General features: G+C 45.1%; 1 protein-coding gene across 2 annotated transcripts in view; it reads right to left on the reverse strand.

Moving 5' to 3' along the window:
• The window catches only part of AGAP1 (ArfGAP with GTPase domain, ankyrin repeat and PH domain 1), a 299,706-nt gene that overhangs the window by 69,766 nt on the left and 210,598 nt on the right, over positions 1-19,342 (reverse strand). For both annotated transcript variants that reach the window (XM_062506694.1, XM_062506693.1), the window contains one exon: positions 5,040-5,201. In XM_062506694.1, the coding sequence (XP_062362678.1) occupies positions 5,040-5,201 (162 nt within the window). The remainder of the gene's footprint in view (positions 1-5,039; positions 5,202-19,342) is intronic.

Consider the following 19,342-nt stretch of genomic DNA (forward strand, 5'->3'; position numbering starts at 1 on the left):
AAAGTCTGCCTGAAGTTGCTGATGACATCCTTCTCCTCAAGCACCGTTTCCCAGCTCCACCTGCACGCACGGATGTGCAGCTGGGAGGGGTTTGTCCCAGGAGGGGTTTGTCCCAGGATGTTGAGAGAGGAGATGAGTTCTCTTCCCTGGGAGGGTGGGCAGGCCCTGGCACAGCATGCCCAGAGAAGCTGTGGATCCCTGGGAGTGTCCCAGGCCAGGATGGACAGGGCTTGGAGCAGCCTGGGACAGTGGAAGGTGTCCCTGCCCATGTCCCAGCCCAGGGGGTGGAATGGATGATCTCTAAGGTCCCTTCCTACCCAGCCCATTCCATGATCCCATGGTCTCCCCGTAGGAAGGAGTGGATGTACCCATCCCACTGGGATGTGCTTGTGCTGGCCCCACTGCCTGGATCTCCTGTTAATGAAAACCTTGAGAGCAGGGATGATCCCAGTGCTGTAAGGCAGCCTGGGGCTTTCCTAAAACCCCAGTGATGGATGGAGGGGAGGCAGGCTCAAGCTGGCACAGCCATGATGCTTTAAAACTAACAAGAGTAAGAAAAATAAACACTGGGAAAGATCTTTCTGTGAAGAGTATTTCCAAGAAAGCTTTTAAATTTTTCTGCTTGTTTTCCAGCTGAAAAGCCTTCCTATTATCCCTGGCTGTTGCAGGAAGTGCAGCAGCACAGAGCAGATGAGGCTCTGAGCAGCCATTCCTCTTTGAAACACAGCTCTGTCTAATCCTGCTCCGAGCAACTTCAGGCAGCATGGTGGGAAAAAAAAACTGCTGGTTGCTGGCACCTTGCCTAATGTAAGCATTCCTGCTGCTACCCTCAAAAACACCGAGGGATTTTTTTTCAGTGACAAGTTCTGCACAGAGAACTGAAAAACTTCTCTCTGGGTTTCACCGTGCCTGTAAAAAAAAAAAATTCACAATAATCTGATTTTCCAAAACAGGAACTGAATTTTAATTTTTGTCCAAGTGCTGCGCAGGTGCTTTAGCATTTTGTTGCTGTAAGCATTGTCTCAGAAAAGCTGCAGAGAGATAAACCAAGTGAGATGAAAGAACCCATCCCAGAAAGAGAGGGCTGTGCATGTGCAGATAGTGTGGAGAGAGAAGAATCAGCATGACCTTTATGGAAGGGCATAAAAGGGATGAGCATCAGTCCTTGGAATTGGTGAACCACCCTGAGCTCAGTGTCCATCATCGTGATATCTGAATACTTGGGCAGAGGTCAGTGATCAAAGCAGGCATGTTCAAGGAGGGGAAAAAAAAACCCTGCAAAATGCAGTAAAAATGCTCGAGTTTGCTGAAGACCAGATTTAAACCTCATTGAACACTTCAGCTTTGGTGCAGGTGAAAATGAAGGAACCCAGAATTCCTGTTTGAAAGCTGACACTTGAAACGTGCATGGAGCCAAAGGAAGGCGACACAAAATCTAGAATTACCTACACCATGTAACTGTGATCCTTTGTACCTGCCTGAGAACAGTGACTGCAGGAGGATCCTCCTGCTCTGCACATGGAGCCAGGGCTTCAGGAAGGAAGGAAGGATTCCAGGAGGGAAGGAAGGATTCCAGAAAGGAAGACATGGCTCTCGCACACTTATCACCACAGGCTTCTGGAGCCCATCTGCAGCAAGCCACCTGCTGCATCTCAAACATTTTGACCAAAGTGTTTGCATCTCCCAGAACATCTCTGATGGCTTAATTTGGATTTGTGGTCCTCAGAAGTGCAACAGTCCTCTGAGGGTGCAAATCTATACCCAGTGGGGGAAGAAAAATCCCAAGGGAATCTTTCAGGCCACTGGACAGATTTGTAGCCAAGCTCTGGAGAAGAAGGGAATAACTGGAACTGAAAACTGCTTTGAAGTACAAGACATATCTGGGAATCACAGAACAATGGGATATCCAGAGTTGCAAAAGATCCACAAGGATCACTGATCCAACCCCTGGCCCTGCACGGACACCCCAACAATCCCACCCTGTGCACCCCTGGCAGTGCTGTCCAAACCCTCCTGGAGCTCTGGCAGCCTCGGGGCTGTGCCCATTCCCTGGGGAACCTGGGCAGTGCCCAGCACCCTCTGGGGGAAGAACCTTTCCCTGAGATCCAACCTAAACTCCTCTGACATTCCACTGCTTGCAGAAAATACCCAGAAGAGCCTGAACCTGGCTGGACTCGAGGATCTTCAAGGCCTTTTCCAACCTCAATGATTTGGTGATTCTGCCTTGCACCAACACAAGTACCAGCAAATCCAAAGGCTGCCAGGATTTGGAAAGAACAGCCCCCCCATCCTTTTTGAGTCTTGCTAGGACATCCTTAATGGGAATCTACAACCACTAACTATTACTCTTTGTGAGATGCCCTTCTCCTAAAAGGACAGGGAGCTGGAGCACGCCTCATTGCCTTCTCCTTCAGCTCTGGCTGACAGACGAGGCTGCCTGTCCTCGCTGTCAGCCATCCCCTCCCAGCCCCGCCAAGGATTCAAGGACCAGCAAGATTAGCTGTCTGCTGAAGGATGCCCAGAGCTCTGGGATGCCCAGAACCCTGCATGGAAGCTCCCGATTCTGCTCTTGTGGCCAAACTGCTGCTTTTCAACAGCAGGGTTGTGCTGGAAAAGAGATGCTGTAAAACTAAAAGAATTTAACAACCACTGAGGCCCTGCTGAGACACAACTGGCAAGTCCCAAACAGAACAGAGTGCTCACCTCAGAAGACATGTGAGAAGAGGCAGGTCAAAGGAAGCTGATGGGCTCATGCAGAGGTGCAAACACTGCAAAAGGAGCTGTTGGCACTGCTGGAGGATGTCCAGAGGAGGAAACTGAGCTGGGAAGGGTCTGGAGCCCCAGGAGAGGCTGAGGGAGCTGGAAAGGGGCTCAGCCTGGAGAAAAGGAGGCTCAGGGGGGCCCTTGTGACTCTGCACAACTCCCTGACAGGAGGGGACAGCCGGGGGCGATTTGGGATCTGCTCCCAGGAACAGGGACAGGAGGAGAGGGAACGGCCTCAGGCTGGGCCAGGGCAGGCTCAGGGTGGATACTGGGGAAAATTTATTCTCAGAAAGGATCGTCCAGTCCTGGCACAGCTGCCCAGGGCAGTGGTGGAGACCCCATCCCAGAAGGGATTTAAAAGATGTGTGGATATGGCACTTGGGGATGTAATCTAGTGGGGGCTTGGCAGTGTTGGGGGAATGGTTGGACTCCATGATCTCAGAGGGCTTTTCCATCCTAAATTATTCTACTCCCTTTAGGGCTCCATGTGTGTTACTGAGTTGCTGCTTGCCAACAGCTTCTTGCCTTTCTGGAAGCACACTGATCCCATTTCTATGAGAGGGGACAATTTTGTTGAGTTCTTGAAAGAGGATTTCAGATAACATGGTGTGATTCTGGAAGACGAGGAGAGGAGGAAAACAGAGGAGGATGAAGGATGTTCTGCAATCGGAACAGGGACATCAAGGACAAGAGACCCAATTGCAAACCCCTCCACTGCTCCCTCTGGGTCTGTGCCTGCAGCCCAGGACCACACAGGCTCCAGCTCCAGTGTCTTGTGAAAATAATCTCCCCAGGAGAAAGAAAACATACACCTATTAACTGCTCAGAAAGAGATTTTTCAAAGGCTCTCGATATCCAGCTGGTCTTGATTCATATTGACTTCAACAAAATATTCTTGGGCCAATGGTGAACACTCTGAAAAATCCCCTCTGTAATTTGCCATTGAGGTATGAAAATAAGTGGTGTAAAAGGGTTTCTTTAAAAGAGAAAAAAAAAAAAGGGACAAATTAAAAATGAAAGGTTGAACTAAAATTTGGCTTCGGGCCATAAACTCGGAGGAAACTAACAGCAAAGATAGTTAAATGACTGGAAAGAGAACACAACAGGAGCTGTTATGAAAAAAAAAAAAAAAGCTAATGTCTTTTTAAAAAAGGATTTGTATAGATAGCTGGGGAAATAAATTCCGGATGTGATAGAAGTGCAATTGAGAAATTAAATAAATGGAAAATAAGGATGACTAAGTAGTAGTTAACATGCCCCTTCTCAGTTGTATACTATTATCACATCTATTTTTAATGCCTCTTCAGCTGTCTGCAATTGTCATCCTTTTTTCAGAACTTGTTCCAACATTCTTTGATACTGAATTAGCTGTTTTTTACTCTCCCATGCTTACAACCACATCTTTTTCTTACTCAACACTCCCCTTTCCCCACAATGTTATTCCATTGTCTCCCTTTTTCATCTCTCCTTATGTGTGGACTCCCCAGTTTCTGAGCCCTCCAACCACCCTTGTTCATCCTTTTTTTTTTTTTTTTCTGGAGCTCTTTTGGTTGAATCCTAGCATGTTTCTTTTCTTCTTTTCTAAAGCTGCAAGCATGTTTTATATCATATCTGGCTCCTGTACACATTGTTACCCCTTCAGAAGGGCATTGAACAGCTACAGCAGTGTGGAAATAGTAAGCTAAACTAAGGGAGAAAAAGAAGTTCTTTTTGGCTTTTGCTTTCTGGCTCATAAAAAAAAGAACCCAAACATTTAAACTCTCCCCTTTTCCCTTTTATCCTCAAATAACACAAGCTTTCCACGAGCAGCTGAATATTCAAACAATGAGAGGCATCAGAAGTGTTGGCCATTCTAGAACTCAGGATGTGCCTAAAGAGATGTGATAACACAAGATTTAATAATACTGAAAAAAATACACAAGTTCTGACGTGATCTGTGGAGTGAACCTGAATTTCTTCTCCTTGTTAACTTTCCAAGTATGCTTCTTCCTTACCTCAACACCTAATGATGCTCCATATTAACTTGGGGACTCTGATTTATTAAAAAAAAAAAAAAAAAAAAAAAAAAAAAAAAAAGGTTCTAAACCTGTTTCAGGCAGCTGAATTCACCACTGTGATGCCTCAGATGGTTCAGCTCCATCATTACAAGCTCAGTCTTTAATTTCTCACAACTCCCTTTCCCTTGTGCATTCAGAGCCAAGGCTGTGGGTGACCTAACAACACTCTTTGGAATGGTATTTTCAAAACTGAGGCTTGGATTTTTTTCTGAAACCTACCTTCAGCTGTGCCCGAGATGCCATCAGCTTTGAAGTTGCTTGTGCTTTTCTTCCGGCGATGCTTCTTTCTGTTGGCGTGGGGGGAGGGAGGGGGGTCCAGTTTGGGGCTGGTGGTGCTGGATATGCTGGGGCTGGAACACACTGAATCTCCCAGGCCCGTGTCTGCAGTTGGATGGGGGGAGAAAAAAAAGGGGGAGAAAAATCAAAATGCTGGAGATTTAAACGAGCTGATTGCTGGAACCCAAGCTGTAACCCCAGGCTGTTCACAGACACGTTCTTGAGCTCATTCAGGAGATTCTCCAAACAATATCCATTTTTTTTTTCCAAAAGGTACCAAAAAAACCCAACTTGGCTTAAGTGCCAATTCAAGTCCTGCATCAATTTTAGGAGCAGGCCAGCTGGAATACACAAAAAAAATGCAAAAGCACTTTATTGCTTCCAACTGTTCCTTCCTCCAAAGATCCTCCCTAGCCTCAAATTAATTTGTGTAACTAACACTTGGACATTTTAATACATAAACAGAGATATCCCTGCATTCTCTGAATGTTCTCTGCTTTGGTATCAGACAGACACCCTGAAAAGGTGGTGATGGTAATAGAGGTGGGAAAATAAGGTAAGTAATGTACAGCTGGTACAGGTAATAATTGTGTGATAAAGACTCAGTTCCTACCTGCTCCCAAGGAAAATAAATAACCCCACATTGCTCTGTTCAGTTTCCTGCTTTATTAACTCCAACAGTTTTAAGAACTGGGTCCTTCCACATAGTAAATACTCAAGTAACCTTAATCCAGGACTTCCCCCCAAGGTTGGTAATATGATTTTTGTTTAATTACTGGCTTGGTTTGGATTTTAATTATAAAATTCCACATAAAACCTACACTTAAAGGAAAGTGCCTGCTATTATAGAAAGTGAAACCGTTTCCAGAATCTTGCTTAAATACCATATTGCACCTTAGTGCAGTATCAGGACTGCATTTATGTGCCATATCCTTAAAATCTCCTAGACAGGTATTCAGCAAATACATTCCCATTACTGCCTTTTTGGGTTAAATACTTGATGACTGGTTTCAGAATAGCAGACACAGGGAAAAGAATAAAAATCCTTATTATAAAGCTTAAGTGCAATAACAGGAGTGCATTTAAATTTAACTTAATATGTCAGAAAAATATCAAGCCAAAGATTATTGAAAAAATAGCTTTTGATCTTTTTTGCATAGTTAAAATTCCCACAGAACTGCCTATTTGACAAAACCCAACTTATTTTGGTTTCTTTTTCCTCCTAATAAAGTTTATTTACTAATTATCCCCTAAGCACAGTTGTGCTTTCAGTCATTAGTGGGGGATAAATTATGTAGCTAATTGCCTGGCAAGAGAGACCAAACCAAACCAAACATTAATCTCTATATTAAGAATTTCTGTTCTTTTCCCTACATCCACTAGCGTGAAACCAGTCCCCAAGAATTTAACCCCAAAAGGGAAGCATGGGCATGCATTGACTTGATATCAGTGTAGGAGATTTTAAGGATTTGACCCATCACTGGTGCAAGCAGCTCTCCTGGCAGAGTTTGCTGTCTCCCCAGGAGAGAAGGAAGGCAAACCCAGGTGAAAATCCTGGTGGGAATTCTCTCAGCCAAGGGGACACAGATCCCTTTGGATCCATGACACAGAAAGAAGATGCAGAAGAGGGTGCCAGAAACATAAAGGCATGAACACAGATGCAACAGGGTTACTGCCAGTCCCAAATACTGATTTCCAGCTTGACTCTGGAGGTTTCCAACGGTGATACTTCAAAAGAAGGAAAAAAAACTCAGGTTACCCAGAGAAGCTGTGGCTGCTCCTGAACTCTGGAAGTGCCCAAGGCCAGGTTGGATGGGGCATGGAGCAACCTGGGATAGTGGAAGGTGTCCCTCTCTGAGGTGTTAAAACTAGGTGATGTTTAATGGTCCAACCCAAACCTTTCTGGGATTCTAGGATTCAAAATGTTTCACATTTCCCCGCTCATTCCCAGCTTTCACTTTAGAAACAATTAAACCCATCCCAGTTCATCACCTCCCGCACCCGCAGCATCAACCACCGTGCCCTGCACCCTCAAACGGTGAAAAAACCCCGCAATCCTGAGGCAACACCACAAAATATATCCTGTTAAAAACCATCAGGGTAGATCCACACACTGGTGGCAGCTCTGTCTAATTTCCAGGCCATAAATCCCCCCAACAAAACCTGCTCGAGAGCTCTGAAAAATGAGGGACGTACGGGCTTGATGCCTGGCGTCGGAGAGCTGAAGAATTAACCTCCCATGGTAAATCCTCGTCATCCACAGCCCCTTCCAGGTAATAACAACCTGCTGTCCTTGGGTCAAACTGCTCTCAAGTGGGAGCCTGGAGCTTTCCCTCCCCCTCAACCAGCAAGGAGAGGTTGATTCCTCATAAACGGAGCCGAGCCGACACCGGCGGTGTGTTACTGCCCCGGATTCCTGGTTTCCGAGCCCACCCTTTGAAGATGGGAGTTATTTAACATTCTCCTGGTTTAAAATATGAGCAATCAAAAGGCGCTGGGTGCTTCCACGCTGTGCTCTCCCATTTCCCACTCCTTCTCTTGCCTGACAAGGTATTCTTCAAATTGAAAAGAGGGCTCCTGAAAGCCCGGGCTTCGGGAAACTGTAAATGAGTTCAGGCTTCAGCCCGCTGAATGCAATTTCATCCTCCTGACTGAATACAAATAATGCATTTTATTTGGTATCAATTACCACGCCTGAGAACAGACGACCACTGCTGGCACTATTAAATATATATATTATAAAAAAAAAAAAAAAACAAAAAAAAAGGGGGAAAAAAAAGAGGCAAGGCAAAAGGCACGGCAAATTAAAAAAGCAAGCGCCTCATTACTCCCCATCTCAAGCAGCTTTGACAGAGGCACTGGAACTCATAAGGCGCGTTCCACTGGCTGGGATGGGCTGTTTTCCAGCCATCCCGCACGTTCAATGTCAGCCATTAGTTCTTCCCAATCGGGCATCAATGTTCAACACACACCCGAAAAAATATATAATACTGGTAATAATAATAACAATCTGCAGCCTCTCCGAGCTTCAATACTTCAAGTATGAGTCAAAGCAGCAGTTTCACTTTTCACTCGGGAAGCTGACAAGCATGACTAGAGGGGGAATAAAATAACATTCAGCTCGCATAAATATCAAGCGGGCTGCTTGAGACTGATGGGCCAGGAATGTATTCTTAGCCATCATTCTGGCAGACAGGCCCAAGGACACTCATAACTTATTTTACAATCATTTAGTTTCAGCTCAAGTGGAAAACGTGACAACTTATCTCTGCTGACAAGATGCCATATCGAACCTTACAATTAACTCTCCCCCGATTATCTGCCCAGCCCATCATTAGTTCTGCGGCTCTTGATGGACTGTACGGGCACAGCTTCCCTTGATGATGGTCATCATTTGCAGGGTGCAGAGCTCCATTACACGACACTGAGGACAAAACTCTCCCCTTGCCACATAGCTGGGGCAGTCCTGACTGGCACAGCCTCATTTTTGCAACTGTTTTCAAGTGATGTGCAGCAAAATGCTGCTGGAAAATGTCTTCTCCCCAAAATGGAGCATCCTTGTGTTTCAGCCCACACCTGCTGCTGCCTGCAACCTCCAGGAGTGAGCCAGAGATGCTCATGCTGTCCCAGCAGGCAGGAGCCTTCCTCCCCGCCCTCCATCCCTCCACAGAGCCATTATTAACTCCTTCAGCTGGAAGGGAGAGGCGAGTCAGCCACATCACAGAATCATTTGGCTTGGAAGGGACCTTAAACCCCAACTCCTGCCATGGGACACCTTCCCCTATCCCAGGCTGCTCCAGGTTGCTGTCCAGCCTGGCCTTGGACACTTCCAGGGTCATGGCAGCCCTGTATAAGGATGTGTAGCATCTCACTCCGAGCCCAAAAGCAACAAGTGACACTTGGTGACCAACCACCACTCGAGTTACGAAGCGATGGGACATAAACACCCCACCCCTCTGCTCTTCACATGGTGATTTTTCTCTGCAGGTGCAGGACACGTGGATTAAGACAGAGAATGTTCTGTTTGGGCAAGTCCAACCCTCATTTGTGAGAATTTACCAAACAAAACAAAGAAGCCAATGCAGCTTTTACTCCACAAAGCAAATGCCATGTCTGCCTCTCTCCAAGATCCACTTTGCAATTATGGTCATGAGAGAAATTCCTTTCAAGTATGACAAATTGTGGTAGAAGAAAGGAAGGGTGGAACAGAAGAAACACTTTGTCTACAACTACAACCCAGAGTCAGGAGACAGAGCATTAAATGAAAACCAATCCTCAGAAGAGTCTCAAGAGCTGTGCTCTTGTACTGGGCCTTATTTGCTGTTTGAAAGAATCTCATATCCTCTCCCAGTGTTACACATATTTCGTAAAAGGTAACTTTCCATACAATTCTCACTTCCTATCTTTTCTATTATTTTGTTATTTGGAAGCTGCATGTGCTAAACAAATGGATCTCAAGGACAACTCCATTTGTGCCCCCTAAGGACTTTGTGAGTGTCCTGGATTTGAAAAGGGTGGAAAATTAACAGAATCATCGCTGAATCACTCAACTGGAAGTGACCCAATAGATCATCCCACTCCAGCCCCCTGCCATGGGCAGGGACACCTTCCCCTGTCCCAGGCTGCTCCAAGCCCCAGTGTCCAGCCTGGCCTTGGACACTCCCAGGGATCCAGGGGCAGCCACAGCTTCTCTGGGCACCCTGTGCCAGGTCCTGCCCACCCTCCCAGGGAACAATTCCTTCCCAATATCCCATCCATCCCTGCCCTCTGGCAGTGGGAAGCCATTCCTTGTTTCCTGTCTCTCCATTCCTCGTCCCCAGTCCCTCTCCAGCTCTCCTGGAGCCCCTTCAGGGCCTGGAAGGAGCTCTGAGGTCTCCTCAGAGCCTTCTCTTCTTTGGATGAACACCCCCCACTCTGAGCTGTCTGAAACTCAATCCAAACCCAGACTGTGGTTCCTGGTGCCCCTAGAACAGAAAAACAACTACTTTGCATCCCAAATTCCCAAGCCCCCGCACCAAACCAGTCTGAGATAGGACACCTTCAGCACCTGCAGCACCCAGCACAGCAAAGGTGCAGGAGATGCCAGTACAGGAACCAAGGAGGCCAAGGGAATGAGGGACAATAAGGCAGGATGAGCACCCCAGGCCAGGGTAAAGGAGCTGGGGGTGGAAAAAGCAGGGAAAGAGGCAACATGTGAAGTACGGGAATAGCACAGCACAAAGGCTGGGACACAAAAGTCCAAGAGCGGAGCTTCGTCGTTGGCCCACAGTTCCTATTCTCTCTCTCTCACACACAACCCTCTCTCCTGTGTAACCATCTGCAGCGGAACCAAGGATATTCTGACCCCTTCTATCTTCGTGTCTTTTGATTTATTTCATATTTTTGTCAAATCACCTATTTACAAAAACTTGAAACAAACTCAACAGGTGACGCTATTCTCCACAGACCAAAGTCGAGCTTGATCTGGTTTACATTTTTCTTGCATCTTCTTGTTAAAATTTTCCAACAGGCTTTCAAAGTGAAATTAGACTTTTTTGTCAAGCCCAGCTCCCCAACACAGCCTTATTCTCAAGTGGCTGGAGATTGATTAATTTGGGTTTTTGATTTGCCAAAGTGACAAGAAGTCAGACGTAACAAAAGCGGGAGCGGTGAATGGGATCAATTAAAGAGCAGAAGCAGCAACACAATTAATAGCACCAGGTTCAAGAGGAGAAAGAAAGCGCTGATGACGAAAACAACAGCAACAGCTCTGCCTGCAGCAGGAATCTTTGCAGCGACCCAAGGAAGGCTCAATCCAAAGAGGGTGTTTCAGAACTTTCACTATGCCATTAGTGCTGAAATGAAATAAGGCAAAGATGTCGGTAGCTGGTGGATTGAATAATAAAAAAATAGCTGGACACTTTCATCTTCCACACATGTGTTTTAAATAAAGGTGAGAAAAGCAATCCTTTTATTTAAACAGGGGAAGCAAGAGACTGTAACTATCTGTAGTTTATATTTCAGACCCATTTCCCCAAGCTGAGATTTTTCTGGCTGTGAAATCCACTGCTCTCCAGCTTCCCTTTACAGCTATTACCATAAATGTTCTATCAAGTTCTTTATCTTCCTCCTCAGCCTCAGACCGAAGTTAAAGGGATGCTGCAATTGCACAGCAACCACAGAAGGCTGAAGTCAGGCACAGATGTACAGGAATGACACTAAAATCCTGTCAGAACTGCAGCTTGGCACAAGTCTGTGGATGTAAGAAACACCTGAGAGTGGAGGAGAAGGGGTGGCACGAGACTACAGACTCCAGGATGAAAAAAAAAAAAAAGGCAAATATTTGTCAAGTACAGAGAGCTCACACCTTTGGGAGGAATTAGGCACATCTGGTCATCACTAAGCTGAGCTTAGCTCGCACACTCAAGCTATGGAGGGCTTAAATTAACCTGCTGCACTGAAGGAAATTAAAGGGAGCTCTAAGCAAAACTGGGGACATCAGAGAGCCTTGGGAGTCTTCCCTTTCCACGGCAATCTCCCATTTTTGCAGCCTTATGCCCAGAGTCTGCAAATCTCAGTCCTGTAATCCTCAGGAAGCCCCACTGAATGACTCCGTTTCTCTAAGAGCAATTTCAATTAAATAAGGAAAACAAAGCTTCCTTCTAGACAGCAAAGGAGGGATCTCCCTGCTTTTGGAGGGTCTGGATTCTGCTGTGTGGCAGCACCTCAAGTGACCAGACCTCAGGACGTGAGTGTCCCTTCCACTTTATGACATGGGAGGGACACTGTCCACAGCCTTGGGAGAGAAAATCAATCTCAAGATGTTCAGGCACAGATATTGGAAGGCTTCAGTAATTTTGGAAAGACCCTCATTACCATCTCCCTTATCTCAAGGAAAGACAAGTCACCTCTAGCTCATTCCCTACCAATGCACAATGTTGGGCCATCATAAAGGAAGCGTGAGAGCAGAAGGGCAACAACAGAGTTTAAAAAAAACCCCACAAAAGTACATTTTCCCTCCTAAGGAGCAACACATTACAGCGCTGGCAAAACAGCATCCTGCTCCCTGGAACTTGAAGGATGGCTAGGAAGAAAAGAAGCTCCCTTTCAAAGGAAGCTCCTCGTTTCCTGGAGGAATTCACCAGCTCTCACAAGGACAGGACACAACTATTCCTATGTGATTCTCTCCTCTGCTGCCAGCATGGTGACAAGCAAAGCAAAGACTGTGTTTTAGAGGACCTGCAACCTCAGAATGTGAACTGGGGATGAGATCCTGATCTTCCTCCACACATCTTGCTTGCAGCAGGTTTAGGTGAGGGGCAGGGATGATATAAACTACTCCCTGAGTGAGCAGGGTTTGTTAATTCATCTCACCCCCTGTTACACAGACACATCCCTGCACTCCCCTCCTCTGCTCTGGATGTGAACATGCCCTGTGGAAAGATCAAGCCTGACAAGTTGTTTGAACACATAAGGACAACAAATCAGGGAAGAGATGTGAGTCTGGGATGCTGCAGGATGCCACCACATCCCAAGGCAAACGAACTTTGTGGCTCCTGCAGAACATTCCTACAGTCGAGGTGTACAGGGAACATCCTGAATTCTTCTAGCAGAACGTTTTCACTGGCAGCATCAATCCTGTGAGCCTTACATGGTGTCACTCTGAACTGTTACCAGCTGGGTGTAGGATGCTGTGGGCATCACTGTTCCCCCAGGCCATGAACTGTGATGTGGAACCGAGAGGTGGAAACAGCACAAAAGGCAGAAATTATGGGGAGTCACTGCAGGTAACTTGCTCACTCCCGAGGATTTGTTCCCTTCCCACAAGGGAGAGAGGAGGTGGATGGTCCTTCTGCACCTCAGGGCAGAACTCCTGGTTTAATTCCAGGTCACATGTTGGTCTGTCTGGGCCAGTTTGGATGGGGCTCGGAGCTGCCCGGTCCAAGTGGGAAGTTGGATCAGGATGGTCTTTAAGGCCCTTCCAACCAAAACTATTCTGTGATTCTATGATTCATGCTGTTGCTGGTTTCTATCTCCACCTTTTGAAGCCATCAGGCACCTCAAGAACAGCTGCCAACTGCAGCACCCTGGATGTGGCAAATCCACCAGGACCATCCCCAGGAACAGTGATGTGGGAACAGACAGGCACTTGGAGCACACTGAAAGAACACATTTTTGGTGAACAAGCTCCACTGTGGTTATGTATGTACAAGTGTGTGACAAATTCTGTTTTAGATCAAAATGAGATGCATAATAAATTCACCTTAATTACACAGAGAAGGGCAGAGCTCCGCCCTGATCTAACCATCAGTGCTGTCTTCTCATTGCATTAAAAAAAAAAAAAAAAATCCTCATTTAACACCATTTTGTTTTGAAATAGAGCCTTCAGGTCACCAGGCACTTGGAAAATAATGAATCCATGGCTTACCGAATCACTTCCTACTAAAATATTTACCTTGTGTTTCAAGATAGGCAAAGTAAGACAGAGAGGAAGAACTGACTCTCTTCAAAGAGACGCTCAGAGCCAGAAAGATGTCTCGTCTCTACTCTTGTACTTTAACCTTCTGTCTGTATAACCTGTGGATAACTTCAAGCTTCAAACCCACTCCGTGGTAATTGAGAAGAGGTTAGGAAACTCTCCACTGTCAGTCCACGAGACTTCAGTGACAAGCCCTAATATCAGTGTTTTGGAGGGGAAAAAAAAAATCAAGAGCCTTTCACTATTAACATTTTCCAATTAAAGCTGAATAATTGCTGTATAGCAAATTGGCTGTTAATTGCACCATGCTAGGCAGGAAAAAGCTAAGGCTTTCCTGGTAATGTATGCCACGAGCAGCAGTGTCAGAAAGGAAGAGAAATAATGGCAGCCAAAACCAAGACTGCTCTTAATCAAAGGCAAAATCAAACATTTTCCTATCGCAGAGACCCAGAGCTGAAAAGCAAAGCTCTTAAAACACAAAGCTCTGTCTTTCAGAGGTGTCAGGTGGCGTAACTGCCATCGACAAACTTCTTTTTTTTTAATTTTCAAGTTTAATCAAGTCCTGTTTCTAGCCCTTGGATAAATAAGTCGGGGCCCTTCATCAGAGAAACCCGGGGTGCATTGGATACTCCTCCCAGCCACGGCCGCATGAAGGGATGAGATCAACTGTGACAAATGAAGGGCCCAGGGACTTGAAAGGGGAAGCTCTCCCACCTGCAGGAAAGGAAGGCTGGGGCTCTGAGCTCCAGCTGGCCCCCAACAATCCCCAGGTTGTGGTCAGGGCCCAGCACAGAGGCTTCTTTCACTCCCCGAGCTGTGTGTGCTGTGAGGCAGCTTTGAAGTGTTGGATTCCATAGGTAAGGAATATACAACATCCCTAAAAAACCCCCACGCTCTGGGATCTGGCCACAGCCATGCTTGACGAGGCAACTGCTCTGCTCCTCATGGAGCAGAAACTTCATTAAGCCCAAGAAGGAATAAAAACACTGAGTGTGTTTCTTGCACACTCTTGCTCCAGACCCTACAAAACAAAGCACTGCACTCCTGGCTGTACATTAAACAAGAATTTAATCATTACATGCATCTATTGGAACTTCTAGAGTGTGGATGTGCAAAGAAGAAATCCTCAAACCAGGAATTGCTCCCATGGGAGCTATACATGAACATTTTGCTTTCTCAGCTTTGTGTTTAAACTCTTACAAAACTTCAAATAAATTTAGAATTTACATTATTAGATAAACTTAGCTTATTTAAACTAAGATAAAAAGATTAAGAAAAAATAAAAGCTCGCTGATTTGGGAAGCTTATTTATTTCCTTCTTTAAGCTTTCCTTATCAACTCCTTAACTACAGAAGGCACTGGGCTTATGAAATTTGTAAGCCATACTACTTGAATCAAAGAATTTATAAAATGTCACATTCTGCTCTTGCAGTATTATGTCTTTCCTCTATGTTTACTTGAGAGTGTGTCTCTCGATTTATAATGTTCTCTGCAAACATAATTTTATTTTCAAAGTCCATAACCTCCTGCAAGATATTGTGTGAATCCAGCCCATTTAATTCTTTGCAATTACTGCAAAGATTTCAGATTAAAACAACCTTAAACTGAAAAATAAAAACCTTTAAAATTTACACTCTTCTAAATACAAATGAGATTACAGGACAGCCTCCCTGATGAAGAATTCCCCTTGTCCAGAGGGGTGATCATCTTCAGTATACACCTTACATGAAAATGTTTTTATGTAAAGATTCAGAATAATGGTTCTAATGTCAAACCAGAGAAGAGAATACATTTTGCAGACTTTTAAGAGCTGTATCTATCAAATGTCAAATGTCTGAGCTATACAGAACCATGCTGGGTATCCAGCTTCCTTCCTTGAGAAGTCCTAACTTTTGGAAAGTGTTTCCTGGACAGGAGCTTGAAGAGCTGAGGAAGACAACATTCACTCTCCTCACTATTCAGTCAGGTTGAAGCCTAAACTCCAGGAATAAAATTAAAGTGCTGTGGGCTTGAGGGTTTTTCCCCTCGTTTTTCCTCCTGAGTGGGGATAACGGAGAAGGTGTGACAACCAAGCCCAGCACCAGGCAGGAAAAGCACTGATTTACTGAACACTGCCAGACAATCAAATCAAATTAATCTGCATCAGTAACCAGAAATAAATCACCTTTTTTTTCCCTGTTATAAAGAACATGTTGCTTGCATTTTTAGTTCGATGTAAATCCTAACCCAAACTCAATGCAAAATAAGTGTTTAAACATCTGTAAAGTAAATGCTGGGAAAAACCAGACCTTTATAGCTCAGTCAGAAAGTTAATTTAGTCCCATGAACAATTTACTGACAGACATTTGGCACCCCAGCCTGTGAGCAACATTAAGATCAGCATCAGGTTGCCAACGTCAAATTACCTAAGGATGCAAACTGGTGTTTCTTGGAATCAAGAGCAGGATTTAATTGCTGAATGCAACAATTCTTTGTGTTTTAATCAGGGAGAGAGCAGAAAGAAGAGGATCTTCAAGAAGAAAAGCAGATGGAGAACTGCAAAGACATAGCTCAAGATCTAAACAGCAGCACTGGATAAACAGAGGAGCAGCTGAAACTCAGCCAAGCTGTGCAGAAATGCCCACAGACCCAAAGTCCTCCCTAAACCAATATCATGGCAGAGTTTAAACTTCAGAGGGCTCTTGGTGCCACCACAGCCACAAAGTAAAGAGCTGCTTTCTGATCCTTCACTCTTTTTTGTCACTACTCTGCTGGATACAAGGCCCAGTGGGACCAGATGGCAACAGCTCACATCCAGTTTGGTGGTCACTGAGCTGCCATTCATGGCCTGGATGAGCAGGAGAAAGATCCGCAGATCCACAGACTAATTTAGGTTGGAAAAGCCCTCTGAGACCCTTGGGTGCAACCCCTAACCCAGCACTAAAAAGTGTTCCTAAGTGCCACACATTTTTAACACTTCCAGGGCTGGTGACCCCAAAGTCTCCCATGAAGCTGAGATTCCTATGGTCTGCAGAACAGCAGTGGTAAGCACTGGGTCCTGCTGCTTCCAGAGGCTAACACATTCCTAAAAGTCCCAGACAGACAGCACCAGTTGGATTAATGCTCCAAACCCCTTTTCAGAGCACTTATTTATCACCACTGCCCTCCAGGCCTTACATTATTCTGGGGAACCACAGGTTGCAAAAGCCCATTGTCCCCTGCCTGAATTAAAACCAGTTTGAAATCTCAAGTCCTGCAGGATCAGCAAATCCAAAATATTACCAGTTTCCTGTTTCCTAGGACATTGCTACACAGAATTTTTTAATATTTCTGGTTGACTGGGCTATTTCAGGTGAGACTTGTCAAGAATGCCAGGTAAATTTAAATACTGGAAGTTTCTCAGTACACAACCTCATGCTGAAAGGGGATGGTTTTCCAGAAATTGTTAAGTAGTGCATTATAACCACCCAAGTTTCCTCACAGTACGTTGTGAAAGCAAAGGCAATAATAAGTTGCTGTTAGCAGAGTTTACACTGCTGAATTGTAATAGTTTCCCTCTGGAAATATTTTGCCAAAAGCACTTTGTGGATCACAAAAAGCTTTGAAAAGTAGAAGAATGTTCCCTTTCCTGTCCTGTGTAAGATAATGTAAACTATGTGTGCATATTATACATGGTGAATTTTATTACATTAAGTAGTAAGAACTACAGAAAACCCCAGAGTAGCTCTAAAGCAGATGGGGGGAAAAAAGGGGAGAAAATAAATCTGTATTTGCTTTTCAATCACAATTTCCATATTTAAAAAGGAGGGAAAAGCTCTTCCAACCTAAACCATATGCATACACTGACCAAAAATAATTCCAAAATTCTATGAATCTACTTGAAATTATAGAATTTATCCTGGCCAATGAATTGCCTATGGAATCCCAACAGCTCTAAATGGTATTTTCTGATGTCAGATGCAAGTTGAACCATTTCCTTTTCCAAGGCAAAGCAGAAGGTTCCATCATTTAATCATTCCCAGCACTTAGGATCAGACAAGTGAGTCAAGTTGCAAGGTCTGCATTAATATCAACACTCCAGCGACCTCTCACACCCCATGGCACAGTGAGAACTCAATTTTACATTAATAAACCCTAACACCAAACTGTTAGAAACTCAGAAGACACCAGGTATTACAACTTCCATAAATTACAGCCGAGCTCAAATGGCCCGTACAAGCAATTGTACAGTGATAAAGCCTAAGTGGATGATATTTAAACAGATATTTGATTTACAGCAGAGTTTTACATCATGCTGGAATTCAAATGACAATTTACAAGTCCAGAGACGAGAAATCCCTGCCCCATGCCAAGTGCTGCTTGCAGTGCTCTGGCAGAAAAGCTGAATGCTGAATCCTTCAGGAAGGAATCCTTCCCTCTGATGGTCTCAGGGCACAGAAGTCAAATGATAAAACAAGACATTTAAAAAGAGAATGAACCAAGCTGCTGCTTCATCCCCACGTAGGAAATTACATCCTCGATCTTCTCAGAGAGATGTCTCACAAACCTCACATTTGCAAGGCAGCTGCCTGGCACCACAAAAACTTCTGATGGCAAATTTGGGGATCTGCCTGTCAGATTCTTCAGAGATGCACAAATTGTGAAGACTGGAGAGCAGACAGACCCATCTCTTTAGTAGCATCAGCACCACTAAAACCATGGAACTGTAAAAGCCTCCAAGGCCATGGAGTCCAAACTGTGACTGTCCCCAGCTCAGAGCACTCAGTGCCACCTCCAGGTGTTCCCTGGACACGTCCAGGGACGAGGACTCCAAATGTCCCTGGGCAGCCCCTTCCAGTGCCTGACCACCCTTCCCATGGAGAAATTCCTGCTGGTGTGCACCCTGAGCCTCCCCTGGCCCAGCCTGAGGCCGTTCCCTCTCCTCCTGTCCCTGTTCCCGGCAGCAGAGCCCACTCCCCTGGCTGTCCCCTGCTGCCAGGAAAATGTCCTCACTGAAAAAGTGGTCAGGCACTGGCACAGGGTGCCCAAGGAAGTGGTAGAGTCATCACCCCTGGAAGTGTTAAAAAAAAATTTGGATTTGGCACTTAAGAACAGGGATTAGTGGTGAGCTTGGCAGTGCTGGTTTAAGGGTTGGATTTGATGATATTAGAGGCCTTTTCCAACTGCAAAAATTTTGTGATTTTCTGAAAATAAGAGCTGGATTTACAGAGGAGGAATTGTGGGATGCACAACCCAGAACAGAACTTTTTAACACCTGAACAGGTCACAAACGGCTCCCCTGAGACCAGAAACCCTCCTATTCCCCAGCAATGAACAACTACAGATAATTCTGGGTGATAAAAACCAAAAACATCAAGGAGAAGATTTATCAGAGGAAAAATCATCGCAGGCTTCCAGTGGGATCCAGGAAAACCTCTGGGCCAATAGCTGGAGCAGCAGTAATTGTTCCAAATCTATCAATAAAGCTGAGCTGCTCCTTCATTGACTGCAAACACCAATTTCTTTCATGGGGGATTATAAGTTGATGTTCATGGTCTCTCTACCACCATTAGGGTGATAAACAGTTGAAACTACATCAGGATCTGACACGCAGATCAATTCTGGGTCCATAAAGAATCTACACAAGAGCTTCCTGGACAGGGATTTACTGCCCCCAGTTTTTATTCTCTCTCGCTGCTAAAATTACTTCTGTCAAGCACTTACAAGAGTACGGAGAAGGGGGAAAAAAAAAAGAAGAGGAAAAAAGGCAAAAAGAATTAATTTTTCATGTGCTGCTGGAACAGCCTTTTGAAATTTCGGGAGTTTTTAA

This window comes from Cinclus cinclus, chromosome 21 (genome assembly GCF_963662255.1).
Source record: "Cinclus cinclus chromosome 21, bCinCin1.1, whole genome shotgun sequence".
NCBI lineage: Eukaryota > Metazoa > Chordata > Aves > Passeriformes > Cinclidae > Cinclus > Cinclus cinclus.